Below are 13426 nucleotides of genomic sequence, written 5' to 3'. Positions count from 1 at the left end.
ACGGGCACTCTTTAATCCCCTCCTTCTCACAAGCATTTTTACAGAATTTACTGCTGCAGCTGTGAAGGACCTGAAGAGTACTTATACATGCTCCTGCCCTTTGGAGGTGGATTTTAAATGGACACCTCAGAATTTGTATACTGGGGTAAGACTCTTGACTGTAGTTAAGAGGCACTTCCCAGAAATAGAAGAGAAGATCAGTGACAGTGGCAAGTGTTTCAGTGGTGTTTCAATGGGTGAGACTTAAAAAGATCTTGACTGGAAAAGCAAATGCAGAAAGTCCCTTTAAGCAAGAGTAGTAGATGGCCTGAGGGGTGTCTCTTAGAAAGTCATTGAGAAGCTTTTATAAATCAAAAAAGGCAGCATGATATGCTGATACTGCAACATAACTGCCTGGGATACCATCTGACAAAACATCTAGAACCAGCAAGATGCAGCAAGCTACATACAGAAATACCAGAGGATTCGTTTGTGCTCTTCACATCAACTCCATATGCCCTGCAGAAGATTACATATTCTCACCATGCCACGTTAAAATCAATGGTAGCTGGCTCTGTAACTCCTACTGGGGGTCGGGGGGGAAATGCAAGAAACTACTGATACGATCTTGGAATGAGAAGAAACAGGAAGCAGAGACAAAGCAGGCATGTTGAAAAATAACATTAAAGGGAAAAACAGAGGAGGATTACGAAAAGGGAAGTGTTGTAAAGATGAAAAGGAAGACAAAACAACTAAAATGCACACAAAGATTAAAAGCAGGCAAGAAGCAAGAAACAGGAGAGGCAGGTTTGGCTTTTATGTAATTCTGGTTTTGAAATCAATGATTAATTTTATATGTATATTAAACTTTCTCAGTGTATCAAGAAATATTTACCCTCTATCCCCTGCAGTGCCAACAAAACAACTAATTGTTCACCTTCAGTTACATAAGTAAAAAGCACAAAGCACATGGCAACTACTCACATCTCAAAAAAACCTCCAATAAGATCAAGCTATACTTTAACCGGCTGACACTATATTTTGAAGTTAAGAACTGCTCACAAACCAACATGAAAGAATCTCAACTTTATATAGAGCAACTGAGTAGGTTTCACATGAAGAGAAACAGAACAGCGGTTTTGCTTTTGCTGTGGAAGAACTGCATGTAACGTTTTGCTAGAGGCATTCTACTCTAAATGCATATTTTGATTAATTAATCATCAAATGTGTACATTATTTTAAATAGTGTCTAGCTACAAGATGCAACTGCAAAGTATAAACTGCCTTAACTGGGAACAAAATCTGTAATAACAACAGTAAATTTAGTTTTAAGAGTACCTAAATTTATAAAGATACCGATCTGTGCATGTATTATTATCCTAATTTATTGATGTTATACATTCAAAGCATTTTGGTTTCAATAGAAATCAGAAAAGCATAGTGATAAGAAAAGAAATAGGGTTTTTTACACAGTGATGTTAATACTAAAATGAGAAAACTATTTCCTAAGAAGCTCAGATTTCATGAAGGCAGTTACCTTACTCCTATCAATATTTTTAAACATTACCTACACTTTACAGTACAAAGCTATGTGTGCTTTCATAGCCAAAGTCCAACTCTTATAGCCCAATTGCCTGAACAGACCTCCTAGCTGCATTCTCGTCTCCCAGTAGAACCAGGACAAAAAACCCCATACTGTTCTGGTCTTCCTCAAACTGCAGCAACTATCCTGACATGGAGATTACTATTTCCAGGAGTACTGGGTCTGTGTGGCCAGGTTTTGGTAGCAGGCAGTGATGGTGGCAGCGCCTCTGGGGTAAAATATTTAAGAAGGGGGGAAAGTTTCTGTGCAACAGCAGCTGCAGCTGGAGAGAGGCGGGGGGCTGTGAGAGCAGCAGCCCTACAGCCCCCCAGGGCAGGGCAGGAGGGGGCCGGGGGGCTCCAGGCGCCACAGCAGAGGTTCCCCAGCAGCCCAGTGAGGCCCACGGTGAGGCAGGATGTGTCCCCCTCTGCCCATGGAGGTCCATGAGGGAGCAGACACCCCCCCCAGCCCGGGCAGGACCCCACGCCGGGGCAGGGGGTGCCCGCAGGAGCCGTGACCCGCGGGCAGCGGCGCTGGGGCAGCTCCTGGCAGGGCCTGTGACCCCACGGGGAGAGGGGCCCGGGTGGGGTTGGGGCAGGGCTGGGGACCCCGCGGGGACCCCCCTGGGGCCGGCTGGGCCTGAAGGACGGCAGCCCGTGCAGGGGCCCACGCCAGGGCGGTCACAGGGGGCAATTTAAAACGACCATCCAAATCTTCCTGCATATCACAGACCAAAAACAGCAGAAAGCACATCCAAGACTATCAGCTCAGCCTAACTGCTTTTCTGGTAAAGTCTGAAAGGAAAAACTAACCGCCCCCCGAACGCATATCTAGTTAATAAGAAAATTGTCCTCTGTCTGCTTCTGCCTGTGATGCATATTTCACCCTGTCACATCACTGGTAGACCATAAAGCAGCTTCACACTTACAGATGGATTCACCTGCTTGCAGGTTAAGCCAAGACAGATCGACATGCCTTGCTCCTGTCTTTCTAATATTGATGGATAGCAAAGTTAGATGTTTGAATCAAGTCTCTCTTTCATACTGACCCCAGAAAGGGAACAGATTAATCAGGAAGAAGTGGTAAGTAAGCCCACACATGAGTAACATTTAATTAAAGTAATTCTGTGGGCAGGTAGGTGGGCGTGTGGGAAAGCTGAAGAAATGGGTATGTGGGAGAGGAATGGAAACTTGTGAGTACAAACAGGATTTGAAAAAAAAAAATGTATTTTCAGGTTTGGGTTGAGGGGTAATAGGCCATTAAGCCATCCTTAACTGAGACCTACATGTCGTCATGCAGGAGAGTACATTTAGCTCTTGTGTAACCCTGGACAAAGACTGTCACATTAACAGAAGTTCAGCCTTATGACTTATGGAAGAAAGGAAGCCTACCTGGATGATCTTCATAGCTTTTAACTACAAACCTTGTTAGTTTTCCATCTGCCTGTGCTACCTGACCATTCGGACCTCTCTAATGGAGAGTCAGTTTCTTGCAAGCAAGGACCTAAGATGTTGATGGTTAACCAAGAAGTTACAAGCATGTTCTCCACATGCCATTGCATAAAGTACTCTACTCCACGCAATATACAAATTTATACTGCAATTACAAAGAGTTGGTACAGGGAGGAATCAATGACTTCTGATCAAGTTGCAAACCATTAACTATCATTTGCATGCCAATTACAAGAGAATGGAAAACATCATCAGTCTTACCTAGCCTAGCACAGCCAGTCCTGCATTTAGTGAAAATGAGAGTTAATTGTCACCAAAAAAATGCCCCCTGTAAGGATCAGGTTTAATTACTGTGTTACAATGTGAAGCAAAGATGCAGAAGGTCAAATACAAAGTTGTAATGAGCTATTTCACCATACCAAGATCCCGTTTGAAATTTATGCTCAGTTTATTCAGCAAAATGTGCAATAAATGTTTTTCTCAATGCATCAGAACCCGAAGCACAGCCAAAGCATTTGGATGCCACAGCTACTTAGACTGCATAGAGAGAAGACAAAGTCAATAATGGAACATGTAGAAGGATTGGTATTGAGCAGCAGCCCAAGAGCCAACACAAAGTTGTCTATTGATAACACAAGAAAACTCAAAAAAATAATATTGTTAACTTGTTCAGGGCCAAGCAGGGAGAAAATTGTTTAGTTGGTCAATTAAACTTGACAGATCAAAAATTAATTGGTAATGCTTTTTAGAATAAATGTTTCAAGTTGGAGTAATATGATCATATCTCTGGTTGATAATGTGATTGAAAAGACCTCTGCAATGTTTTCTACTTTAAATCTGCCTTAGAGTTGGCTGGAATTACCTGCTCAAGTGATCGAAGAACTGTTATTCAGCCCCACAATGAACATTCAGAGGGGTATTCAATGGTGTTCAGCTAATTTATTTGAGCAAACATTACTAGAGATGAAGGAGCATAATTGCTGTCTTTATCCCTGCGTGGGGTTTTTGTTTTTGGGGAGGACCTTCAGCTTTATTACTTCACTGATTTCAAGCACTTAAAAATCATGCGAGGAAGTTAAAATTGCAATATCTCAACACCCAACCCCCCCACCCCAAATAATAATTGTCATGCCTTCTGTTTCAATATCACATTTGAAATCTTTTCTTGCTATGAGAATCAAAAGGAAAAAGAAGCCACGGTGACACCTAAATCACAAGGACCAGTTACCGAGATTTCAGAACACAAGATGCGCTGATAGGCATGCAGTGGCACAGTCAGCTGGCAGCATGACAGCTGCTCTCCTCACACCAGGTACCCACTCACAGAATGACAAGTACTTTCCCGCAGTAAAGCCCAAGTTAACTCAGCAACACAGGAAAAGGAGAGGTGGTTATCTCCTTACCAGGCAAAACAACTAAGTACGCAAACAGCCACTTTTTAAACAGTATCATAGAAAACAGTTGCTTTAAGGTTTTGTGTATCCTTGAGAAAAATCTATTTTAGAGCATGCACTGACACATGTAGCTGCGAAAGTGAGCAATACGTTCCTGCTATTCCTTAGCATAAGCAAAGAAACACATGTGGGGCATAGTTACAAAGTTTACACGCAGGGCTCTCAGCAAGGAAGCCTCTTAGAAGGAATAATGCCTATGATCACAAGTCATTACCGTGCCTTGCCAAACCAGCACAGCATTATGTTATCTATTTGGGATGTCAGTTTTGATCTCTTTACTATAGAGTAGGAGCCGGACCAGGTTGCTCGCTTCTGCAGCTCTGAAGCACTCGGGGTCTTGAAAAAAGCTCCTTGAAATATTTTCTTCAAGTAGCAGTTGGGACCAAATATAATAGGTAGTATAAATGAAATAGCATACCATGCTGATACAATAGCCTACACCAGCAGGATATGATTTAGATGAATAAACACTGCTGTAACAATTGTCAAATTATTATCAGCCATCTAGCATACTGGTGGCAAACATCTATAGACAAAAATACAGAATGGAAATAGAATAAAAACTGGGTCATTGATAGTAGTTGGGAAAAAAAAATAAATCTGTGTGGAAATCTGACTTGCAAGACAGCCCACTTCATGATGAAAAGTTCCTTGCTCCTCCACAGAAGGAGCACAGTCCTCTGAGTGCCACTAGTTTGAGACACACTGTTGTAAAAACAGCTGATGGACAACTGTAAACCAAGTAGGATATAGCCCACTGATTAATATGGAATAGAATTTCTTGAAACAGCTAACGTATCTGACATCCTCGGGAGATGGACAGATCAGGAATAAAATAGTAGGAAAGCAAGAGTGGAAGAACAATCAAGTTCAACATGGTGAATACTTTTCCAGTCCAGAGCATCACTAAGCCTTCCCAAATCCTTAGATGAAGAGATATCCTCTGAGATATGACTAAGGAATGGACAAGCCTGGACATAATTAACACCAAGAAAAGAAACCATCAAACTTACAAGCCATTAAGATCTCAAAGAACATACACAATTTCAAGGTAAAGCAGGACAACAGTTACAACAGACATGCAGTATCTAATATATCAGTTATTCTCACACAGTAGAGTATCAAGTTCATTGGATGCCACATGAGGAACTTTGGTAGTAACAAAGCTGAAATTTAGTCCTAACAGCAAACTTATACATAAAATACCTCATCATCTTCAGTGATCACAGCCAAAGCACACCTTTGCACTACATGTCTTCCACAGGACCTCAGCAGCACTGCATCCCCGTGCCACCCTGGTTATTGATTCAGAACCACTTCGGACAGAAAAGCACTATGCACTGATCCACCCACACTCCTCCAAGTAACCTGCTTTTTCCCTCCAGGACTCCTATACAAGCACACAACTTATCAAGGCTTTTCAGCCTGTGGAATCTGGTGAAGTCCCTGCCCAAGGCAGAAAGCCTGCACAAGAGGCTCGAGTTTTCTCTAATGCAAAAGTAGAATGAAGTTTAGGGCAGAATATTTTTTGTACACACACACACACAACACAGAGCATTATTAAAACCTCAGTTTTTACCATACCATATTTACTTTCATTATTAGTATAAGACACTTAGAATAGGAAACACTACAGAAAAAACATTTACTTTAATATTACTGCTTTCTTACACATGCCCAGTAAACGCCCTTTGTATCTACATACTCATTGCCCACTGACATCAACATAAGTTGAGCATGAAAACCACAGGCAAAAACTGAACAAGTTTTACTCTCGGAACAATGTATGTACAATGTGTTTGCATATATACATATGTACACAGGTAAAAGGTGATATGATATTTCATAAAATGATCAAAAGTCTGTCTTAAAAATACGTTAAAATATGTAACTATTTAACATAACACTCAAACCCACTCTGCAAAATCATCAGACATTACTTTTACCATAACTTTGTAACACACTTACCATTGATCCATCCTTCTTGAAAGAAGCAATTTACTATTTTTGTTAATGACTAAAAGCACGTTTGATGCTATGCAACTCCAAAAGTCTACCAACCAGCACTTAAATAACCCAGTACTGGATGAGTATTGATTGTGCATATACTCAGATGGACTACTTCCTTGATTAAAGTTAAACAAATATATTGATCCAAAAAGATGAAAACCGTATTATTCAGAAAGACTCAAAGTAACTTTTGACAGTATTTTATTACCTACAGAAGATTTTGTATTATTTCAGCTAAATCATCCTGTCTTTGAACATTTACTTCCCTTTTATCTGGTATATTTTCTCCTGTTTCACAGCATCTGAATATGAAGTTAGCAATCCCTATACATGCAATCTAAGAACCTCTTGTGCCAAACACTTACCCTAATAGAATCTTGTTTTACACTTTTTTAGCAAGTAATGGATAAAAAAAAAAAAAAAAAAAAAAAAAATCACTAGGAAGTACACTTTTTGGAAGTACAAAAGAATTTCTCACCCCACATCCTCACTGCTAGATGAATGTCCATTAAATTACATGTGAATTGATTAAGGATAACATGCAGAAAAGTCTTAACAATATCAGAACATTCCATACTCCTCAATTGCAATTTTCAAAGAGCTTGGTAGTCAATTCAAGCGAAAGCAAGCAAGACTGTTCTCTCTTAACTGAAAAGAACTTTGGAATCAAACTAGGAGAGAAGTGGAAGGAAAATGGCAGTTTTTTTGATAGGGTAGATACCCAAGGCAGTTGGAAGTCCACAGAAAGTCACTGCTACAAAGGACAAAAGATACCCAGAGCATTATATGCAGATATTATGTGTGCTCCCTGGAGCAGGTCAAGGTATAAAAAGGGTCTGTGCAATAGTTTGTTGTAAAAAGTAAAATCCAAGAGGAAAAAAAAGGATCCCTTCCTATTAAGTTCTCAGCAAAATATTTTAGTTTTAATCAAAGAAAAGCATACACTCTCTTCTGATCAGATTTGCCTGCTTTAATAGCATATAGAAAATACTATATATTCTGTAATCCTGTATTTATTAATGTCCCACACCAAGTCCAAGCTGGTTTCAAGCACTGTCATTTTGTCTTGGCAGTACTATACATCCAATTTGAAAGGCTCTGAGTGACCAAAGACAACACAGGAAACCTTTACTAGAGGCTACAGATTCTACTCCTAAAGAAATCAAGTCTATAGATTTTCTATATTAAGAGCACTCTACTGTACACAAAATTGCAAACGTGTAATAAAACTGATGATCAGAATCTTGTTCAATTTGCAGCAAATTGGGATACCAACAGTGGTTCCAGCTGGGCTGGGATCACACTGTGATGTAGTAAAGGAATCAACAAAAGTTGCATGGAACCTTTCGATTTTTATCTCTATTATTTATAACTTTATCGAGGTTTAGGTAGCACTAGACCCAATGTGAGCTCTAGCTTCCAGTGTCTAATTCTTTCAGACAAAAAGAAAGAAACTGGGACACAGAAAAAGCCAGGGTATGTGCCTAGCCTCACTGTGCAGTAAGATCTTCATGGATGTGGTTAAGTCACTTCTGGTACTAGTTCTACAAATTAGATACAGTGCCCTGCAGTTTATTAGCTTTGTATTTCAAACTTTTATGATGCATTTTTAGAATATCTCCAGCTTCACATGTACATAAATATGCACATGAATAAGAAAATTCAAAAATTGCTCTTGCCTCCAATAGCTTGCCTAATCCACATTAATCACAGCAGCATTCTTTTGTGAAAGACTGATCAATTGATCATTCGTCTTATAATGTTTACTGAAAGGAAACTATGTAAAAATATTGGAACCTACCAGGGCTACTATGTCCCCACATCAATTCAACTTAAAATTCTTGAAGACTCAAACCCAGCTATTCTAAAAACGAGCAGGAACTGGAAAGAAGTATTTTTTTTCCTTCAACAATAAAGACCACATGGAGTTACAAAGTTGACACAGTGCTATTGAAGCTCTGTTTCATAATAAAAACATATATTATTGAACCTACAGAGAGATGTACACAGCTGAACCCTCGTAACGTTACAAAGCCCCTGTCAAATCTGCCTGGGATCTATCTGCATATACTTATATATAATCTCTGTACAGCATGTTAAGTGAAATGCTAATGAGACACTGTGTAACAGATTTTAGAACTAGGTACCCATAATTAAATTGTGCAAACAATATTTGACTGTGTGTTTGTAAAACTAACCTGTGAGTAATGTGTTAAATGTCAAAGCTACTTTGAACAATGTAGATCAACAGAGATACACTTCTTGTAAACTTGTATTTTCAATGCATTGTTCTCCAGGGAGGAATAGTATCCGTTGCAATTTAGAAAAAAAACATATATATTTTTTTTCAAACAAAACAAACCAAAACTTTCTCAAAAATACCTTAAAGTCAAAAGTAAGGAAATCTAATTCTTTATAAACAGCATGGGAGCTACTTCAAAACATTATGCACATTCTTCTGTAAAAAAGGAAAGAGGAAGGCAAGAAAAGGTTCCAAATAAAAAGAGCAAATAACTATACTATATTCCCCAAATACAAAAGGTTAGTGGAATTGAAGTATTATCCTTCAGAGAATGGAAATTCACTCCATGTGGAACCAGAAGGGAGAAAGTGTATGACAGGTAAAATATAAGTTGGATATTAGGAAGGCAAAAAGGAAATAAGAAAAGCAGATAGCAAAGGATACAAAAACAAATAACAATAAAGCCTATTAGTATATCAGAAGCAGGAAACTTTCAAGGGAATCATTGGATTTGCTAGAGCTGGGATTGAATACAGCACCTGAAGAAGATAAGGGCATTGCAGACAATCCAAATTATTTCTTTTCATCAGCCTTTGCCATGGAAAATGTTGGAAAAAACGCATACCTGACTTTTCTGATAAAGAGACTAACACTTCTTCAAACTGAAAAATCAAAAAGGGGTGAAGAAACACAATAAATTGAAAGCAATAAATGATGAGGGATGAGCTCCTGTCCCACTCACATCGACAGGTGTTTTACCATTGATTTTCGCACTACACAGTCTTTTACTTCAGAACTGAACAACAGACCAACAGTTTCAAAGTATGAAACAGCTGAGCTGGGCATTGCAGTGGACTGTTCAGTGTGCAGCTGTGGTCAAAAGAGCAAGCAGAATAGCAGAATATAAAAGGAATGAGACAGGGACAGTAGGAAAGATCATACCTTTAATCACTGTCCAATCTTTTCTGGAGAATCTATTCAGCTTAGGGTTCCTGCTCTAAACCAGCAACAGTGCATATGGCAAGAGTTTGACAACAGTAAAAAATAATTATGGAAGATAATTTTAAAAGGTAGAAAGAACCAGGAAGTTAACTTAGCAAAGAGATGAATAAGAGGGGACACTGCAGAGCTGCAAAGGATGCTATAAGATATATGTAAATAGGATGGTATGCAACTTAAACTTTCTCACACCACTAAAGCAAAGGCCCAATCAGGGCAATAAAAAGTTACCATGTCAAAAATAATATGCCCAAAACATTTTACTGCATAAACTGCAAAACTATGTAATTAATTCACAAAGACATCTCTATGATAATCACAAGGAATATTTTTGTGCGATTGATATTGCTTTTCTTTCTTGTTGATACCCATATAAAGAAATCAGTGACACAGCAATAAATATAAATCCTCGGAAAACTCATTTAAGGGAGCGTGCTTTCCCTTTTCTCTTGCTCTAATGCATGAAACTTTTCAGCTTTGACATATGCCAGGGAAGGAAGGGAAGGAAAGATGAGGTATGGAGCACGGTGGCAGCAAGGACAAGGACAGCTAGCAGAGGTGTTTCAAGCACATGCTCAAATTGCAGCATGCTGTCTGTTCTGTGTTAGATCCTACACATGTAATACAGGTGGTTGATGGCTCAGAAATCTGCCAGATGCTGGCACTGGATATATTGGGTCCCAATCTAAAATAAAGACAGAAGCACTGTGTGAAATCTGTGACTTAAACTACAAGGTAGGGCCATCCAAGGCATCTCTTGCATAATTCATGACACTTCAGAACTCCATGTATAAATCAAATAGAAGGGAACTTTATCATTTCTGCTCTGTTGAGCACAGATCCACAGACAACTTTGGTAATGGCTGCACAAACAAGCTCTCTGGAAAATACAGCATTACAGACATGCTCTTCACAATCGTCATTCACACAGTTCTGCAAGTAATTGTAGTATAGTGTCATTCAATGAACACTTCTATGAAAAACTACTCATAAGTGGCAAAAATACAGATGCCATTAAAAATAATAATATGAGTCTGGTTTGGGGTGGGTTGTTTTTTCATTTGGGTAGGGTTTTTTCCCCAAATAACTGCTTACAAGCACTCTTTTGCAATGTTTTTCCATGTTGGACTTAGTCAAACTTTATTATATGACTCATGGTCTTGTTATTAATCACTTTGTCTAATACTGAAGCAAACTACAGATTCTACAAAGCTCCCACACTTAACTAAGAGGCTCCAAAAGCAGCAAAATTATATTCCTCAAGTTCAACGGTAAATTTTGACAGACTTTCAACCCTGAAACAGTGAGCAATCCTAGCACAAACAAAGAGCAAAACTACTCAGTGTAACATAAGGATAAATGTTATCAATAAAGACACATGTAACTTCTTGAACCACACTGCTTTAGAAATATCTGTAACCTTGACTTACTGTGGCTGTGCCGGAGACAGTTTGTGCATTTGTGTCAGCTGCACTCTGTTCAGAGTGTGTCTGGGCAGGAGGGTACATGTTTAACGTGTGCTCTGGAACAGTGGTTTGGCCTGTGTAGTCTGGAGCTGGATGAGGATGTGGGGCTGTGTATTCTGCAGGGATACCGTTCTGAGGTGGAGCAAACTGGGCTGAGGCATAAGGCTGTGCCATTGTGTCAGGAGGTGCTGTAGCTTCCTGATTACCCTGTAGAATTAAAGGAAAAAAGAGGAAGAAGAAATGTGGTGTGAGATAAAATAAGCCATGATCCTGCACATGTAACGCAGAAAGCGATGATAAGAATTCTGCTAAGATTGCTGGCCCAAAAAGGGCACAACAGCTGTTTCTTGAGGAGAAAATTTCTTATCTGAATTAAATCCACTGTGCCAACCCTATTAAATCTTACTATAATTAGACAAACAAATCTGCTGTTCTATGGATAATGGTAGACTATTCTTTAACTGGGAAAGGTCAGCGAAATCTACCTGAACTAATGCCTCAACCCAGACAATGAGGAGGAAAAAAGCTCGGTTTGTTCCCAAGGCTGCTGAGCGTGACTGCCAATCCAGAGCTCTGATAAGGTAAGCCCATGGCCAGCGATCCACTCTGACCTGCCCTCCACAGAACACAATACTGCAACCTACACACAGCACGGTAACCATACACTGAAAATATTTTATGAAACAACGCTCTACGAGATATCCAGAAATACTCCGAGGTACACCGTATTGAGCAACTGCACGAAACAAATGCGAAAAAAATAATGAGATCCACTCAAAATCATAAGCATTTGAATCTAAAAATACATCAAGATCTTCACATAAAAGAAAAATTCTATGCTGTAGGCTGTCAAAAGAAATAGATTTAAGAGCTTTCGAGGCTTTAAATTTGAAGACAACAGTATTTTATTTCCATATTACAATAAGCCTATACAATTAAACACAAATGCCCTCATCTCTTCATAAACAGATCCATCTTTCTCTTTGATATAATGAAGGATAGTTGAGCATGTTAATTTAGCAGAGACGTCTGACTAAATGCTCTGCTCATACCAAACAGTAATTATTCTAGGGGAGGAAATGTACAGAACAAGCCTTCAGAACCTACATAAAAGTTGTCCAAAACATAACGCTGCAGATGAAACAGCATTAGAGGCCATTAATACAGAGACTATCCCAAACTCAGATGAACTGATTTACAGGATAAAATTATCCCTCTAGGTATCAAGTAATGTAAAAAATTAATATTTGAGTAAAATTCCAATTAGTCTTCTAAATACTCTGCCATTCTCCCACCAAAACATGTACAAATAACTGCACAGGACTAATGTAGGGATTTTGCTTATTTGTACACATCAGTCCCTGTCTTCCAAATATCAGAACAGGCTGCATGAATAAAAGACATTGTTTTGCATTTTGTACTTCAGGACATTTCCAGCCCATTTCAACGAATTATGACATAATTATTAATGACATCATTTCTCTGACCTGAACTGGTCCTAAACTCAAGAGCTTTTAAGAATTTGCAAAACCACAGCACAGAAATAAGTTTTGGTGCATGGCAGGCTGAGAAGGGAAAATTAAATTTTCCTTTGTAAAAGGTACTCATTGTGCCCCCCAAAATTAAAAGTTTATATCAGCAATAAAACCCTCCCTAATTTTAATCCCATTCTTGCATCTGTTTTAGTGTATGGCCTTGGACAAGTAGTTTACATTGCTTCATTCGACCATCTTTAAAAAATGAGAACAGTGACAAATACGTACTTCACAGGGTTAAGTCAGCAGGTTTCATTTGCATATATCTACAATCATTCCAAGGTTAATGCTGCACTGATACTGGCTCTGCTTAAATTTCAGTGGAGGTTAAAAAGTCTTGTAAATGTATACTTATACCCTCTCATATTAAAATGGCAAGGTCCCTTTCTTATTTCTTTTACCTAATACTTTCACTATTAAAAAAAAAATAAAATAAACCCTAGATTCAGTAAAACCCAGCAATGATTGGATTACACCAACGTCATTTATGAAATTTTAAAGAATTATTTTTAAAAACTTGGGGGGCAGGCAGGCCACCTTAAATTTTTAATCAAATATTTTAGGAGGGACTTCAGCAAGCGGTAAGAATGAACAACAGCAAATCAAACTTCTGCCTGTACAAGCATTTTCACTGTGCTGGCTTTGAAAAACAGTAGCTGGTTACTACTGGTCCTTAAGCTATTCCTTCATGTCAGATGCTAAACATGG

The 13426-nt window shown here is 38.9% G+C and overlaps 1 protein-coding gene across 30 annotated transcripts in view; it reads right to left on the bottom strand.

Annotated features, from left to right (window-relative positions):
- The window catches only part of RBFOX1 (RNA binding fox-1 homolog 1), a 918315-nt gene that overhangs the window by 130009 nt on the left and 774880 nt on the right, over positions 1-13426 (bottom strand). For all 30 annotated transcript variants that reach the window (XM_055709778.1, XM_055709787.1, XM_055709790.1 and 27 more), the window contains one exon: positions 11148-11390. In XM_055709778.1, coding sequence (XP_055565753.1) covers positions 11148-11390 — 243 coding nt within the window. The remainder of the gene's footprint in view (positions 1-11147; positions 11391-13426) is intronic.

This window comes from Falco cherrug, chromosome 4 (genome assembly GCF_023634085.1).
Source record: "Falco cherrug isolate bFalChe1 chromosome 4, bFalChe1.pri, whole genome shotgun sequence".
In the NCBI taxonomy this organism is placed as follows: domain Eukaryota; kingdom Metazoa; phylum Chordata; class Aves; order Falconiformes; family Falconidae; genus Falco; species Falco cherrug.
This window is presented reverse-complemented; position numbering and strand designations above follow the sequence as displayed.